At 41.4% G+C, this 18863-nt stretch overlaps 1 protein-coding gene across 1 annotated transcript in view; it reads right to left on the minus strand.

Annotated features, from left to right (window-relative positions):
• The window catches only part of LOC124555091 (zinc finger FYVE domain-containing protein 26), a 434713-nt gene that overhangs the window by 280080 nt on the left and 135770 nt on the right, over window positions 1-18863 (minus strand). Inside the window, exon 15 of the mRNA XM_047128885.1 lies at window positions 11502-11619. Within this exon, the coding sequence (XP_046984841.1) occupies window positions 11502-11619 (118 nt within the window). The remainder of the gene's footprint in view (window positions 1-11501; window positions 11620-18863) is intronic.

Here is an 18863-nt window from a genome sequence, read left to right on the forward strand (position 1 = left end):
ACGGGCACATGCACCTTCCGCCAACCACTGGCAACAACATCGATGTACTGTGGAGACCTCACGCCCCACGTGTTGAGCAATTCGGCGGTACGTCCACCCGGCCTCCCGCATGCCCACTATACGCCCTCGCTCAAAGTCCGTCAACTGCACATACGGTTCACGTCCACGCTGTCGCGGCATGCTACCAGTGTTAAAGACTGCGATGGAGCTCCGTATGCCACGGCAAACTGGCTGACACTGACGGCGGCGGTGCACAAATGCTGCGCAGCTAGCGCCATTCGACGGCCAACACCGCGGTTCCTGGTGTGTCCGCTGTGCCGTGCGTGTGATCATTGCTTGTACAGCCCTCTCGCAGTGTCCGGAGCAAGTATGGTGGTTCTGACACACCGGTGTCAATGTGTTCATTTTTCCATTTCCAGGAGTGTATCTTACATGATCTTCCCGTATATGCTACTGCACTCGGTTGTGGCTTTCTTTCTGTATTGGTTATGATGATCTGTTCACTACGCTGTTAAGAGTAGGATACCTACATGTCTACTTTCTTGTTCATTACTATACCTACCCATGCAATACCTCCATTTGGGTTTGTGTTAACCCTCTACTGAACTGGGCAAAAATCCTGTTCTTCCTGCCACTGCTCATCACTAACACCCAATATATCAAACATCAACTCATTCATTTCTGCTAAGAACTACATTATGCAATACACAGCTGTATCACTATACTTTATTAGAGACAATTGATTTCAGTCTAGGATCAGTCCATCATTGGGTCCACTGTACCAAAGAAGAACAAGAACACACATATGACAAAGTCTATAACATTAAAGTATTCAGCCATTTTGTGAAACAGCATTAAATACATCATATCTTACATTACTGTAACAAAGTACTTATAGAACCATCTCAGCTATTCATTTGCATAGTCGAAATAACAGTTCTCAGATGTACATTGTTCCATCCCTAATAGTAGCTATGTAAATGTAAAACATTTATCCATTTAACCTCATAGATGTTGGTGCGTGGTATAGCCATACACAGAACAGAGCAGGTCAAAGATTATTCAATGAAGCATTTAAGGCATTGCAGCAAAATACCAATTATTCATAAGATCAATTGTCAGTACCACATAGACATTAACATACACATACCGACAAATGTTAATTGCTTTTTAGTAATTTAATTACACATGATTTGGATTTTATGGTTACTACATAACATCAATGGAAACACGGACAGATGCACTTCAGTCTAGTTAACTCTGAAAGTAATATAGGTACTAGTCATAAGGATTACATCATCATAACATAAAATGTCAACTAAAATCTAAATCCCTCCCATGAGTATATATCACAACGTGCTACAAAATTTACTACACATTACTACTGATTATCATAATTAGATGTGACAATTCTTCTACCTTGTCTGTTTAACATAGTACTTACTTACAGTTACAGAGTATATTACTGAAAAAGATGTTTATGAGCTACCAAACCAAATGTATACAGAGCATTGTCAAATTTTCACATTTTACACTGAACCTCAAGAGTGCCAATATTGGTCAGCAGTCTATGTCACAAAATAATTTCCCTGGGATTATGGTCTACATAGTCTTAATTTGTCCTTGATTTGTTCTGGTTACCACTGTGGTTTCTAAGTAATGGCATGTTATAGATCAAGTTGCTATGAGCCTGTGTTGTTGTTGTTGTTGTGGCCTTCAGTCCAAAGACTGGTTCAACACAGTTCTCTGTGCTACTTTATCCTGCGCAAGCCTCTTCATCTCTGAATAACTACTGAAACCTACATCCTTCTGAATCTGCTTACTGTATTCATCTCTTGGTCTCCACCTACATAATCCCCCCACCACACACACACACACACACACACACACACACACACACACACACACATACACACTCTCACTCTTCCCACCAATCATAAACTGGTGATCGCTTGATGTCTCAGATTGTGTCCTACCAACTGAGCTCTTGTTTTAGTCAAGTTGTGCCACAAATTTCTTGTCTCCCCAATTCTACTCCATATCTCCTCATCATTAATAATGTGATCTACCCATCTAATCTTCAGTAATCTTCTGTAGCACCATATTTCAAAAGCTTCAGTTCTCTTCTTGTCTAAATTGTTTATCATCTATGTTTCACTTCCATACATGGCTACACTCCAGACAAACACCTTCAGAAAAGACTTCTTAACATGTAAGTCTACATTTAATGTTAACAAATTTCTTTCTTCAGAAACGCTTTTCTTGTAATTGCCAGTCTACATTTTATATCTTTACCACTTCGGCCATCATCAATTATTTTGCTGCCCAAATAGTAAAACCTATCTACTACTTTAAGTGTCTCATTTCGTAATCTAAGTCCCTCAGCATCACCTGATTGAATTAGACCACATTCCATAATCCTTGTCTTGCTTTTGCTGCAGTTCATTTTATATCCTCCCTTTGTGACACTGACAATTCTGCTCAACTACTCTCCCAAGTATTTCAGTCTCTGACAGAATTACAATGTCATTGACAAACCTCAAGGCTTTTCTTTCTTCTGCCTGCACTTTAATTCCTACTCATAATTTTTTTGGTTCCCTTCACTGCTTGCTCAGTGTACACACTGAATAACATTGGGGATGGACTAAAACCCTGAGGTCACTCCCTTTCCTGCTACTGCTTCCATTTAATGTCCCCCGGTTCTTATAACTGCTGCGTTTTCTACACAAGTTGTAACTGGCCTTTTACTCCCTGTATTTTATCCCTGCTACCTTCAGAATTTAAAAAAGAGTATTACAGTCAACACTATCAAAAGCTTTCCCTAGCTCTACAAATGCTATAAATGTAGGTTTTCCTTTCCTTAACCTATTTTCTACAATAAGTCATAGGGTCAGATTCGCCTTGTGTGTTCCTACATTTCTCCAAAATCTAAACTGATCTTCCCTGAAGTTGGCTTCTGCCAGTTTTCCATACTTCTGTAAGGAATTCTATTGCAACCACAACTTATTAAACTGATAGTTTGGTAATTTTCATACCTGTCGGCAACTGCTTTCTTTGGAATTGTAATTTGAATTATTACATTCTTCTTTAAGTCTGAGGGTATTTTGCCTGTCTCAAACATCTTGCACACCAGATGGAAGAGGTTTGTCACGGCTAGCTCCCTCAAGGTTGTCAGTAGTTCTGACAGAATATCATATAAGCCAGGGGCCTTGTTTCGACTTAGGTCTTTTAGTATTCTGTAAAATTCCTCTCACAGTATTATATCCCCCTTCTCATCTTCATCTATGTCCTCCTCCATTTCCATAATATTGTCTTCAAGTTCATCTTCCTTGTGTAGATCCTCTATATACTACTTCCACCTTTCAGCTTTCCCTTGTTTGCTTAGTACTGTTTTTCCATTTGAGCTCTCAATATTCATAGAACTGTTTCTTTTTTCACCAAAAGCCTCTTTAATTTTCCTCTAGACACTATTTTTCCTCTCATGAAACATGCTTCTAAATCCTTACATTTATCTTTTATCCATTCCTGCTCAGCCATTTCTCACTTCCCGTCAATACCATTTTTCAAACGTTTGTATTCCCTTTCACCTACTTTAATTGCTGCATTTTTTTATATTTTCTCATTTCATTTGTTAACTTCAATATCTCCTGTGTTATCCACAGACATCTATTAGACCTTGTCTTTTTACCTATTTCATCTTCTGCTGCCTTCACTTTTTCATCTCTTAAAGTTACCCATTTGACTTTAACCCTAGCATTACCAATGGGGGGGCCTCGTAGGCCCACTGACTCAGTTTTTCTATGTTGTATCCACACTCTTTGATATATGAACTTGAAAGCAAAGGTAATTGTTCGTTATTGAATGTACTATTGAGTCATTACAGAATTTCGGAATAAAAATGTAATTAAAATTCATTTACTTGATTTAATTCTCTGTGGGCCTTAGAAGCCCACCCGTTGGTAATAGCAAGGAAAGATTTACGAGGTTGAGTCTCTCGTTTCAAATTCTTACCATGAAACGAATTTTGCCATTGTTGCCTTCAGACATATTATTATGAAGCAGACCATTGTTATTTTCAGTGTTTCTGCTGCTGTTGAACCAGCAACATGAGTAGACATCGTTTACGTGATAGTTCCATTGAAAGAGTGCTAGAAGAAGTTTTGAACGAATCAGATTTAGAGGAAAGTGAAGTGGATGATGATGTGGAAGAAATTAGAACTGATTCATCGTCTGAGAATGAAGATGAGGTTGAAGCCAATCCACCAGATGATAATGATACAGAATGTGATAAATTCATTGCAAAAAGTGGACGAGAGTATATTACGAAGCCATCTCGACAATATCGGCGTTCTGTACAAAATATAGTGCGAGAAAGAATGGGGCTAGGACAACAAGGAAGAATTGCGTCTCCGAAAGAGGCTATAGAGCTCTTTTTTACACCTCAAATTATGAATCTAATAAAACTACACTCAAATGAAGAGGCTTCTCGACTAGGTATTCAGCACACAGATGAAGATGAGTTATTTTGTTATATAGGACTCTTGCTAATCATGGGTTCAAATCATGACAATAAGATACCTGTCCAAGATTTATGGTCTTTGCTTCAGGGCCGACAAGTGTACTATGGATCAATGAGTCGGACCCGATTTTTCGAATTGACTAAAATATTGAGGTTTGATGATAAGAACACAAGAGAAATTCGTTGCCAGACTGACAAGTTTGCTCCAATGAGGGAAATTTTTGAAAGCTTCAATTCTTCACTTCCATTGTATTTCATTCCTGGTCTACATACAACAGTGGATGAGATGTTGTCTTTGTTCCATGGTCGCTGTCCATTCAAGGTGTTTCTAAAAGAAAAACCTGGAAAATACGGCATTCTAATTCGAATGCTGTCTGATTCTGAGACTAGATATGTGATCAGCATGGACATCTATACAGGCAAGTCAGGAAATACACAGCATTCAAATGGACTGATGGAAATTGTAAAGAGACTAATAAAACCTAATGAAAAATCAGGCCGTAATGTTACCACAGATCGGTACTATACTTCAGTGGAGCTTGCTGAGACTCTATGGAATGATTTTCACCTCACACTTGTTGGCACCCTACAGTCTAACAGACGACACATACCTGAAGAGCTGAAGACTACAACTGGCCGCAGTTTACACTCTTCCATCTTTGCTTATACTGAACCTCAGACACAGAGGCCACCAGTTACTCTTGCATCAACGCTAGTCCGCGAGAAGCCAAAACGACTGCTGTTGATGCTTTCAACTTATCACTCAGAAGGGGTGTTGAATGAAGACTCAAAAAAGACTAACATAAATCTTTTTTATAATTCTACAAAGGGAGGCGTGGACACCATAGACCAGATGGCAAGACACTACAGCACAAAGAGAGGAACAAGAAGATGGCCTTTGTCCCTCTACTACACACTCATTGACATAGCAGCAATAAATGCATATTCACTCTTCCTCCTCAACTTTCCGAATTGGAAAAAGAATTTGCTAAACCGCAGAAGAGTTTTTATCACTAACTTAGGTCTCGAACTAATAAGATCTCAAGTAGATAAACGGGCACAAAATTTGTATGGACTTCAGAAGCCAGTAATAATGGCAATGGAAAGCATCACACAACGGAAGCTCAGCTGCTCTGTAGAACCATCATCCTCAACAGCAGAACCAGGAACACGTGGACGGTGCCACCTATGCTGCCAAGAAGCTGCATCTAAAAAGATCAAGTACAACAAGCTGGGAAAGTCAACTGTTACCTGCTCTCAGTGCCACAAACACGTCTGTGGGAAACACTGCAGGAAGACAGTGTTGTGTGAAAAATGCGTTGCAGAATGAGACAGTAAATTTTGTTTGCTTCATGTAGTGTATCGAATTAAAAAAGTCGTTTTTATAAGAAAACACTATTTTGAAACATTATTCCAAAAAATATATAAAGTGAATCTTGTGATTTGTTCATTTTATTCCTATTATAATAACATCTTTTATTATCCAGTATACAAAAACAATGTCTAAGCATTTTGAATTGTTATTAGAGGTATCAGAAGTAAATAAACTTGATTTATGATAAAATAAATTGTGGTATTCTTTATGGGCCTTTGAGGCCCCCCCCCCCCCCCCCCCCCCCCGTTGGTATTACATGTAACAAAAAATACATTGGTAATGCTAGGGTTAACAGTATTCCTTTCCCCTGTTCTGGTCAACAATTGCCTAATACTCTCTCTGAAACTCTCGACAACCTCTGGTTCCTTGAACTTATCCAGGTCCCATCTCCTTAATTTCCTAACTTTTTGCAATGTCTTAATTTTTAATCTACAATTCATAACCAATAAACTGTGATCAGAATCCACATTTGTCCCTAGATATGTCTTCCACAATCTGTGTCATACCTTTATACAATCAATCTGAAATCTCCCGGTGCCTCCAAGTCTCTTCCACATATACAACCTTCATTTATGATTCTAACACACAGTGTCAGCAACAATTAAATTATACTCTGTACAAAATTCTACCAGGTGTCTTCCTTTTTCATTTCTATCCCCCAATCCATATTCACCTACTATTTTTTCCTTCTCCTCATTTTCCTAATATTGAATTTCAGTCCCCATCACAATTAAATTTTTGTCTCCCGTAACTATCTGAATACTTTCTTTTATGTCATCACACATTTTTTCAATCTCTTCACCATCTGCAGAGCTAGTTGGCATATAAACTTGTACTACTGCGGTAGGTGTGGGCTTCGTGTCTATCTTGTCTATGATACTGCATTATCTATGATGTTAATACAAGCCATTCACGACTTGCTGGTGCCAACTAATGTATCAGAAGTGCAAGCTGTAATGGGCAAGCTAACCTATGTTTTATCCTGGATGCCACTTAGGTTGTGGCACCTCTAAATTAGTTGTGCTGCAAGAGTGTTCCATTCATTTGGTTGGCTGAATGACAGGCGGCTTTCCAGTGGCTGAAAGACACACTACCGAGTGATCCGTATTTCGTCTACTTCAACCCCAGCAAGTCTGTCATTCTTGCAGTATATGCCTCATTTTATGGCCTTGGTGTGGTGTTGTCACACTGAGTGTGCTCCAATGACAGGCCAATTACATTTGCATCAAAGACATTGACCAATGCCCAACACAACTACAGCCAACTTGAAGAGGAGAAATTGGCTATCATTTACTGGGTCATTCACTTCCATCAACAACTGTATGGCTGCCAATTTTCTCTGGTTATGGACCATAGGCCATTTATGGCTTTGTTCGAGACCTCCCAGTCTGTCCCAGCACATACAGTGTAGAAGTTACAATGACGAGCTCTTCTGTTGTCCAATTGCCAGTACAAGTTAGCATATCGGCCCACTACCAAGTACTCCAACGCAGGCCTTCTGTCAAGGGTCCCTACTGGCTCCAACGCTGCATTTGATTCCTCGAATGACTCCTGCCATAACATTAATTCACAAGAAATCTGACTTTTGGAAATTTTCCAGTCATATTCTGCCATGTGGTGCAGGAGGCAGCATCGGATCCTGCGTTGCAGATGGTACTAGAGTTTATTCATTGTGGGTGGCCGTGGAGTCTGAAGGAGATCTGTCACCTGATGGTTCATTGCTACTTTGTTCATCAGCGTGTCGTCTCTGTACAGAGGGACATCATCTTGATGCATGCTGAAATACGCAATGAGAGAGTCTTGGTCCAACAGTCCTGCCAGTGGGAAGTTCCTCACTTGTGGCACCAAGGACATAGGAGTATTGTCTGTATGAAGCAGTTGGCAAGGCGCCATTGTACCTGGCCAGGAATGGATGCACAAATAAAGAGCATGACTACGTAGTGTGCAAATTATCAATCTGCTCCCCACAGCAGTACTTTGAATGGTCATGTTATGACACACCTTGGCAATGTATGCACATAGATTTTGCTGGGCCACACTGGAACATATGCAGGCTAATGGTTGTCTATGCATACAGCAAGTTTTCCTTCATCATTCCAATGAAATCTACCACATCAGTCAGAACAGCTCCATTTATGACATCTACCACAGTGACATCAAAGACATTGACCAATGCCCAACACAACTACAGCCAACTTGAAGAGGAGAAATTGGCTATCATTTACTGGGTCATTCACTTCCATCAACAACTGTATGGCTGCCAATTTTCTCTGGTTATGGACCATAGGCCATTTATGGCTTTGTTCGAGACCTCCCAGTCTGTCCCAGCACATACAGTGTAGAAGTTACAATGACGAGCTCTTCTGTTGTCCAATATTCCATTGGAACTACTGACGTCCGTGGGAGAGCCAGTCCTGACAAAACTCTACCATCTGGTGAGCAAGATGTATGAAACAGGCGAAATACCCTCAGACTTCAAGAAGAATATAATAATTCCAATCCCAAAGAAAGCAGGTGTTGACAGATGTGAAAATTACCGAACTATCAGCTTAATAAGTCACAGCTGCAAAATACTAACACGAATTCTTTACAGACGAATGGAAAAACTAGTAGAAGCCAACCTCGGGGAAGATCAGTTTGGATTCCGTAGAAACACTGGAACACGTGAGGCAATACTGACCTTACGACTTATCTTAGAAGAAAGATTAAGGAAAGGCAAACCCACATTTCTAGCATTTGTAGACTTAGAGAAAGCTTTTGACAATGTTGACTGGAATACTCTCTTTCAAATTCTAAAGGTGGCAGGGGTAAAATACAGGGAGCGAAAGGCTATTTACAATTTGTACAGAAACCAGATGGCAGTTATAAGAGTCGAGGGACTTGAAAGGGAAGCAGTGGTTGGGAAGGGAGTAAGACAGGGTTGTAGCCTCTCCCCGATGTTGTTCAATCTGTATATTGAGCAAGCAGTAAAGGAAACAAAAGAAAAATTCGGAGTAGGTATTAAAATTCATGGAGAAGAAATAAAAACTTTGAGGTTCGCCGATGACATTGTAATTCTGTCAGAGACAGCAAAGGACTTGGAAGAGCAGTTGAATGGAATGGACAGTGTCTTGAAAGGAGGATATAAGATGAACATCAACAAAAGCAAAACAAGGATAATGGAATGTAGTCTAATTAAGTCGGGTGATGCTGAGGGAATTAGATTAGGAAATGAGGCACTTAAAGTAGTAAAGGAGTTTTGCTATTTGGGTAGCAAAATAACTGATGATGGTCGAAGTAGAGAGGATATAAAATGTAGGCTGGCAATGGCAAGGAAAGCATTTCTGAAGAAGAGAAATTTGTTAACATCCAGTATTGATTTAAGTGTCAGGAAGTCATTTCTGAAAGTATTCGTATGGAGTGTAGCCATGTATGGAAGTGAAACATGGACGGTAAATAGTTTGGACAAGAAGAGAATAGAAGCTTTCGAAATGTGGTGCTACAGAAGAATGCTGAAGATTAGATGGGTAGATCACATAACTAATGAGGAAGTATTGAATAGGATTGGGGAGAAGAGAAGTTTGTGGCACAACTTGACCAGAAGAAGGGATCGGTTGGTAGGACATGTTCTGAGGCATCAAGGGATCACCAATTTAGTATTGGAGGGCAGCGTGGAGGGTAAAAATCGTAGAGGGAGACCAAGAGATGAATACACTAAGCAGATACAAAAGGATGTAGGTTGCAGTAGGTACTGGAAGATGAAGAAGCTTGCACAGGATAGAGTAGCATGGAGAGCTGCATCAAACCAGTCTCAGGACTGAAGACCACAACAACAACAACACCACAGTGAACTTTTGTCCTTCCTTCCGAGTCACAGTTTCAGCCTCAGCAACAAATGTTCTATCACATGTTTGGCTGGGCTCATCAAAGGGGATGGGATGTGGTGCCTGAGATGTTGTCCTGTTCCACCTACACCATTCACAATCTGACAGTGTTGCACTGGCAGCATCAGAAACAGCTTCAGCCAATTCACTAGGGAGATCCAGCCACCCCCTTTTTGTTCACAGATCCAACATGCCAGTGTTACAGTCACAGATGTCACCTCTGGCAGCACAGTCATCTCTGAAGCGGGAGATGCCCATGGACATAGATGTAGTGCAACCATCAGCATCATAATCATGCTAGCAGCCCCTGATACAGCCAGCAACAGGGTTGCGCCTGGTCACCTGGCCAGATGCCCCGGAGGGCCAAGAAGTTGTATCCAGCGGCCTGCCTTTTGCATTATTTGCCCCAGTGCCTACAGTCACCTACATACACCCTGTGGTTGATTTCCCAGTCGGCATTTCCAGCCATGTGCAGGGTGGATACCAGGGTGAGGCTGGGTGTTCAGCGCTGACTGACTGAACTTCCAGCACCTAATTCTGCAGTTGCATCAGCACCTCCCCCCCCCCCCCCCCCTTCTCTCTCTTCCTCCATCATCATGTCGCATCTTCATATTTAACACCAGGGTGGAAGGGGAGGGGGGGGGGGGAGGCATGTGGTGTCTTCCAGTAATGAGAGCAGCACAAGAAGTATTGACCACTGCAGAGATACCATCTACACACTTGTGTTTTCTAGTGACTGTAGTGAAGCCACAGTACAGTCATTCTGAACTTGTATCAGTTTGTCACTCAGTAATTGTGGCTCATTTAGTGCATTCTGCACTGCAAGTCCATGTGTGCAGTTTCATAACTAAAGTCGAGCCTGGCAAGCACAAATAAGTTTTGTTGTAATTAATAAAGTATTAGCTCTTCAGAGTGTTCTAACTAACCATATTATTACTAGCAACCTCAGTGTCCAAGAAGTCTGACACAATGCTGAATATGTTCTCTTCCACTGCAAATAACTTAAGCTAACTTAACACACCTTGGTTGTAATTTTATTAACAGCATAATTATGATAACCAACAGTTTGGTTGCTTTAGCCATTTTACATTTTCAAAGACAATGCATCTTTTGTAACTACATTATTAATGACTTATTATCATTCTGTGAGATCATAATTATCATCCCTGATATATTTTATATAATTATTTTGCAACTATAATTTCTAAATATTCACTTACTGTCACAGCTGTCAAATGATGATGTAGTTTGGTGTAAGCATTGTCACCTGTTTCCTGGCTATTGTGCATAATTATGTTGCTAACTTTTGTTCAGTTCTACTTTTCAATTTTTTGGATTAATTCTGCGCTCTTTAACACGAGGTCTGTACTTTAGGTTTTTTCATTGGTTGTAACAACTGTGATTGGGGAGGTTGAGGTGCCTACTTTATCCATTAAGCTGCGGTAGCTTTCGCTTGATTTCCTGTTTTGTTTAACTGCAGACAGCCTGAAGACATTTAACAAATCAAACTGGCCATAACACAATATATGTGTAATTATAAAGCTGATGTGGTTTTTATTAATCATTAAATTTCATGTGTAGTACTGCAGAGTCTGCAATTTATAAAATTCTATATATTTTGTACACTATAACCTCTGGTAAGGATTCTTATACTTCCTATATAATCTATAATATGGAATGTAGTTATTAATGTATTTATCAAAATTAAATGCAAATGAAAGAAACATAAGGTATTTATGATTACCTGAAACAGCTTTGCTGAGGTCTTCTATGACAGGTGGTGACACCTTTGACAGGAAATGTTCCACTTCGCAGGTCACAGCTGTTGTATGAATGTTGGCACCTGCAGTTTCTTTTATCGACTAGAAATCACAAAACAAAACACTGTAAGGCACCTTATATTAATGTAACTCTCAGCATATATCAGTTTCTTTTTTAGATATGTAAATTTAAGTGGTTATTATTTGTCATCAGTTTGCATCCCCACTCTATTGAGTGCACTCATATGTTCCTGTCATTTATAATACATGAAATACAATGTAAAATATGAGACTGAAACAAAAAGCTAGGGAGAAAGAGATTGTCATAACCAGTTACCAAAATGACTATGTATCTTCACTATGTGTGAACTGCATCAACTAAGGCATAAATGGAAAACAAAGAATATGATTCAGTAACTATAGATTATGGTGCACATGGTTTAACTGAAAACTAATGAATATTATGGATAAACTATGTACTGATGAAAATGATGATTTTTTTGTTTCGGGAAGACATTATTTTATGGCCACAAGAACAACAGAGTCAATCTTTAATAAAGAATATCATCATCCCAAACAACAACAGAAACCTCATAATGATAGTGCATGATATTAATAAGCATGTGAAATGCATCAGATTTTAACTGCACTCGTTGTCTCTTAAATGTGTGTTGCAAGAATTGTCAACATGAAACAGAGAATACAAAAACAAGCAGGTACTGACTGTGACTATTCCCACATTTAGCTAATAATAATCATATCCAGGAACTTTGTTGCCACTTCATTCTTTGGATATTATCTGTCTGTTTCTGCTAAAATTACAGTTCAGCTTGTTATCCTTATATCACAGAGAAATCATGGCTTGCAGGCAGAGATGGACCACTTATACAATATCTGCTCACATTTAGTTCGACTAGTAGGTCTTGTATCTTGTAGCACACACATAACTGTTATGGACAGCAAAGCTTGATGTCTTGCTTCCAGTGTAGTTTGTATCAACTGAAAATTATTTCTTATTCTACAAATCACACTCGGAGACATTGCACAATAGACAGCATTAAAACACAGAATTATGGATGAAGAAATAATGGGTAATAAATGAAGGCAACTGAGAAATATACAGAAATAAAATGTCAGAGTGGAAAGAAGGAAGAACAGGAAAAAATTTCAAAGGTTCAGCATAAAAGTAATAACTAAGGACAACATTACTAGCATTACTTTTCACATTTAGTTTTTCAGAATTTAATACACTTAGCTACCATGTAAAGTAATAAAAGACAACAAGGAAAAACAAATCAGATGGCATGGGACATACAAAATGAAGTCCAAATAATGAAACTGCAGGAGCAGAGAGATCTACAGGGATACCAATGTAAAAAGAAAGAAAAGCAAAGTAAAATGAAAAGGGAAAAGATAGGAAATTGACTGGCAACTAGGGGCAGATATTGTGTGGTGTGCAAATATTTAGAACAACTGGGTTGTAAGGATTTTTATTTGGAAACAGAAGTCTCTCTTTAACTTAGTGGGCAGAAATTTATCTGACTAATGCCTCTTACACTGACTTCACTGTCACATAATAAATAATACTTGCACATGGTGGCTAAGTTTCATAAACTACACTGTGCTTGATAATCATAATCTCGCAACTGAAACAGGTAGAGGTTTGATTATGTTCAACAGCTTTTGCAACAGGTATGGTCACTAATCATATGAAATACATGGTATGAATGAATGTCCATTGACTTTGTGTAGCACAGTATGCTTTCTGGATGTTATGTGATGAATGTTGAGCCTTTTAGTCAAACTTCAACTAACAGCCTATAAGCTTATCCACACTCTTTCAATCACATCACAAGTAAGTATGATACAAAATGACTGCTTTTTAGAGAAAAACTAAGCACTTCAGTAAATCAGCTTAAATAATATTTGTTATGATGTATGTGATAATCACACAAAATAAAGAGTCAATGGGGTGAACAGTGGGGGTATGAGAAGTGTGGGGTGGAATGGGGTGGGGGAGGGGTAGCTGGGTAGGTGTGGGGGAAGATGCTGGTGCTGCCTATGAGAGTGTGCAGAGATGTGGCTGGGACTGTGCTGGGGAGGGGGTGGTAAAGGGACAAGAGGGAAGCAGAGTCAGGTGTATTGTTAGGGTTGTTTGGGGGAAGAGACCAAACAGCAAGGTCATCAGTCTCATCGGATTAGGGAAGAAAGTCGGCCACGCCATTTCAAAGGAACCATCCTGGCAATTTGCCTGTAGCAATTTAGGGAAATCACGGAAAACTTAAACCAGGATGGCCGGATGAGGGATCGAACCGTCGTTCTCCCGAATGTGAGTCCAGTGTGCTAACCACTGCGCCACCTCACTCGGTGTGTATTGTCAGGATTGGAAGTGTATGTAAGGCTCGAGTGTGAGCAGAGAAGCAGATAGAGGTAAGTGGCACACAGGGATTAGTGAAGGTTGAGGCCAGGGCGGTTCCTTCCTGTGCAGTTCAGAAAATGTGGTGGTGGTGGTGTGAGGAATCCAGATGCCAAAGGCTGTGAAGCAGTCACTGAAGTCAAGCACATTGTGTTGGGCAGCATGCTGAGTAACTGGATGGCACAGTTGTTTCATAGCCACAGTTTCGTAGTTGCCATTTTATGCACACAGACCATGTCCACATAAAATATCACACAGTGGTTGCAAATAAGCTGGTACACCATATGGCTGATTTTGCAGGTGGCCTTGCCTTTAATGGTGTTACAGATATGTGAGATAGGTTGGGTAAGCAGGGAAATGAGAGTGAGGAGTATAGTTGGGAGGATATTTCTCATTTAAGAGCATGAAAAAAGGCAGCTGAAAACCTGGCAGAGAATGTGATTCAGTTGAAACATTTCTGAGTGGTACTGAGTCATGAGTGAGGGTGCTCCTTTGTGGTTGGTCAGTAAGTACATGGCAAATGGTTGGTCACTGTGGAGACAAGGTACAGCAAATCTCTTTCTGAACGAGATGAGGAGGGTCATTTTGGTCTGCAAAGGTCCTAATGAGACCCTTTGCTTATTTAGAGAGGGACTGCTAATTTAGCAGTATGTGACAATGACCAGTGGCTATGCTCTACAGAAATGAATTGTGGAATGGGTGGCAGTTGTCAAAGTGGAGGCATGGTTGGTGATTGGTAGGTTTGGTGTGGATAGAGGTACTGACATAGTCATCCTTGAGAAGGATGCCAACATCAAGGAGGTTGGCTTGTTGCACTTAGGAAGACCAGATGAAGTGAACGGGGCAGAAGGTGTTGAGGTACTGGAGGAATATGGTTGCAGTGTCTGCATCCTTGGTCCAGTTATTCTGAACCAGATGAGGCATTTGGTATTCTGAATAGCTCAGGTGGATCCTCTAGTTGGTCCATGAATAGGCTGGCATTGGATGTTGCCACGTGGGTGCCCACTGTTATACCACAGATTTGTTTGTAGGCAATGCCTTCAAGAGAGAAGAAGTTGTGGGTGAGGATATGGTTGATCATAGTGATCAGGAAGGAGGCTGTAAGTTTGGTGTCAGTCAGGCATTTGGAAAGACAGTGTCCAGTGGCAGCAAGGCCATGGGCGTTGGGATCTTAGTGCAGAGAAAGAGATGGCATCAACAGTGATGAGCAGGGTGCCGGATGATAAAAGAACAGGAACTGTGTAGAGTTGGTAAAGCAAATGATTAGCATCTATTGTAGAGGAGGGCAAGTTATGGGTAGTAGGTTGAAAGTGTTGGTCCACAACGGTAGAGATTCTCTCTGTAGGGATGCAGCGACCAGTTACAATGGGGTATCTTTGCTGGTTGGGCTTATGTACTTCGTGAAGCATGTAAGAGTGTTGCAAATGTTGGGAGTGATGAGGGATATAGACTCAGGGAAGAGGTTTTTGGACACACCTAAGGATTTGATGAGAGACTGGAGATCCTGCTGGACTGCTGGATTACTTGGTGGAGGCTGTTAGACACATACCTATAACCCGTGCCACAGTTACCCCATTCCAATGGAATCACTGTGGTAAGGCATATTGGTATGGGCCTGACAGCCAGTAGAACGCTCCACCAAGTAATCCTTGCAGCGTTTCAGTGGAGTTTTTTCTGTGAATGATGGGGGATGATAGTGATGCAAGATTTAATGCTAGGATATTCTGGAAAGTTAACAGGGTACAATTGGGGGGGGGGGGGGGGGCGGGGGAGGAGGGAGAGTGAGTGGGGGTGGGTCAAGGCTAGATAGAGGAGTAAATTGAGTAAGGCAGGATTCAGTATTGGTTTTAGATTATGATTGGTAAGATTTGTGGCAAAAAGGGGTTTCCACTCTAGGGACTGGGAGAAGGTGAGAAGGTCTTTAACAAGCCCAACAAGATCGAATTTGGCAGTGGGACAAAAGGTGAGGCCCTTGCAAAGGACTGATTCTTCTGTGGGGCTGAGGCTTTTGGAGGACAGGTTCATTACTGTGTCAAAAGTCTTTTTAGGCTCTGGGTTCTATAGTGTGGTGGAAGGAAGTTTCTAAGGCTGTGGCAAATGTAGTACGTTGGCAAGGCTGGCTTTGGTGACTATCATGGGATACTCTTGTAGTGGTGGTGGATAGTGGTAGTCCAAGTCATTGTTCAACCATTGCTAGTCCCTGTCCTTCAACTACCTGCCTCCTTTCCTGCTCCCACTCCAGCACTATATTGCCTTGTATTCCAACAACACACCCACTAGTCTCTCTCTTCCCTCCCCCCTCCCCCTACTTCTCACCTTTTCCACTTCCCCGCCCCCTCAAACTACCTGACTGAATCTGACAGCCCAATCCTGTCTCCACCACATCCTGGCATACTCTCATAAGAAGCACTACACCTTCCTCCACCCCTAGCTCACTAACAGTCCCCCTCCCTGCCTCAGTCTCCTACTTACCGCCACCACCCAGATTGCTTTTCCTGTCAGGCACAGTTTGCTTGCAGTCTGGCTTCAGTGGCCACAGATAGTGGTCATGGTCATTTGTGTGTGTGTGTGTGTGTGTGTGTGTGTGTGTGTGTGTGTGTGAGAGAGAGAGAGAGAGAGAGAGAGAGAGAGAGAGAGCGAGTTGTGCCTGTAGGAATATGTGTGTGTTTTTTATGTTAGAAGAAGGCCTTTTGGCCAAAAACTCACATATATAGCAGTCTTTTTATTGTGTCTGTCTACCACTCAATATATAATCTATATGGTGGGCAGCAATCCATTATTTTTATAATATTGTCATTGGTATTTTATCTGTGTTGTAACCCTATACAGTGAGCATGCATAACTGAACAGTGTATGCCCCTATGGCTGGCCTGAAAAGGCTACCTCAAAATGGCACAAACAGTGCAGCAACTGCTGTGTCATGTGCCAACAGCCACATATAAGCCAGCGCAGTGGACACTTGGTCATGCTAATGTTTTTCTGACTATGGAAAACTTCACTGTTAGACTGTGCCTCAATGTAACCTCTGATTTGTGTATTTGTACATGGCCACATCATTCAGTGTATCTGTATTCCCCCCCCCCCCCCCTCCCCCTTTTTTAAAATGGTTGCATCTTACCCAATGTTATGGGCATATGGCCTGCTCATGTTGAACAAAGCGATAAGGGCATACTGGGAGAGGAACATGCGGTCGCTGTTGTGACGCTGATTACTGTTGCTGATTAGCATGGTGCTGCCCCATGTGATGTGGAGAATGTGCTTGCAAAGCCGCTATGTCATCTTCCCCCAATGAGCTAATGATGGCAATTGAAGTGGAGAAGCAACATTGGCTACTTCATACTAAGCTTCTACCTGATTTCCTGCTTCCATAGATACTTAAAAAGACTGGGAAATGTTCAAAACCTCTATGAGGGAGGGATTTACACATTGTACAGTGTGTTACAAACTTCTCCATCAGGGTCCAAGCGGATTATACCATCACGAACCCTTGAAACAGCATAGGAGTCCCAGTGAACTTCAGTAACAAACTAGCACCAACAGCTAAGCCTTTTGAAGTTTCACTGCCCAAGCTATGTACAACTATTGTGGTTGCTTCTGACAACAGTAGAACTCAACACGAGCATCAATAACATGTGTACTCCTGCAATGATAATTAGGGAGCAATTGATACATTTCATAAGAAGAGAGACTGGCAGGTTCCTGCAGAGGAGCTAGCTGACACAAAAGATAATGAACATGAGGAGAAATCCATGACTGAAAGAAAGCCATGTTTGGGGTCAGCGACATTGAAAGTTTGGAAATGTTGCTACAGGCATGTTTTGTATGTGTCTCAGTCTTCCACATTATCACCATATGGAGGGAATTGTGGGGACTGCATCAATGGCGGTGAACCCTGACACATCCATGAAGCTGCCAATTTCTGTAGTGCCACGGACAGAGCCTGCTGCCAGTTGGTGAGAGCTCACTGCTGTTCAACAAGAGACCAAAGAATTTTTCCATCAACATGTTGGGCATAGTGAATCTTGAAACGAAACATGCTGAGCAGAATACTGCACTCATGGCCAAAAACATTATTGTAATGTTGCATAAAAACAATAATAAAATTTTTACCCACCAATTTTTAACTCATTTCCATGCAAGGGAAAATACAGTCATGCTGAATGACGTGGTAATAAGTAACAACACAGCAGTCAAACAGTGAAGTGTTCCATAATCACAAAAACATTAGAGTGAGCAAGGGCCCAGTGGGCCAGCTTATATACAGTTGTTTGTGCATGGCACAGCACTTGTGGCACAGTCTGTGCTGCTGTGAGGCGGCCTCTTTAGGCTAGCCATGGAGGCACGTGTTGTTCAATATTGCACCTGAAATTTATAGGGTTACAACACTCTGAAATATATTGGCAGCACCATTGTGACATAGTACAGGAAAACTAGCATTTTCTCTATATTCTATAGACTTGAAGTAAGCTGTTTTAGAGATAAATACCACGTCAAGAATTATTAGTAGCTCTAAATTCTTAGAGTCACTATTAGTTTATTTATTCTTGAAAATAAGTGACACAGTTATTAACAACTGTTGTGATGCACATACTGGGGGAGGGAGGGAGGGGGTTGGGTTGTCTGGGGAAGACCAGACAGTGAGGTCATCAGTCTCATCAGATTGGGGAAGGACAGGGCACGAAGTCGGCCATGCCCTTTCAAAGGAACCATCCCGGCATTTGCCTGGAGCATTTTAGGGAAATCACGGAAAACCTAAATCAGGATGGCCATATGCGGGATTGAACCACTGTCCTCCCGAATGCGAGTCCAGTGTGCTAGCCACTGCGCCACCTCACTCGGTGGAGGGAGGGAGGGAGGGAGGGAGGGAGGGAGGGAGGGAGGGAGGGATGGATGGATGGATGGAGGGAGGGAGAGAGAGAGAGAGAGAGAG

The sequence above is a fragment of the Schistocerca americana genome, chromosome X (assembly GCF_021461395.2).
Source record: "Schistocerca americana isolate TAMUIC-IGC-003095 chromosome X, iqSchAmer2.1, whole genome shotgun sequence".
Lineage (NCBI taxonomy): Eukaryota > Metazoa > Arthropoda > Insecta > Orthoptera > Acrididae > Schistocerca > Schistocerca americana.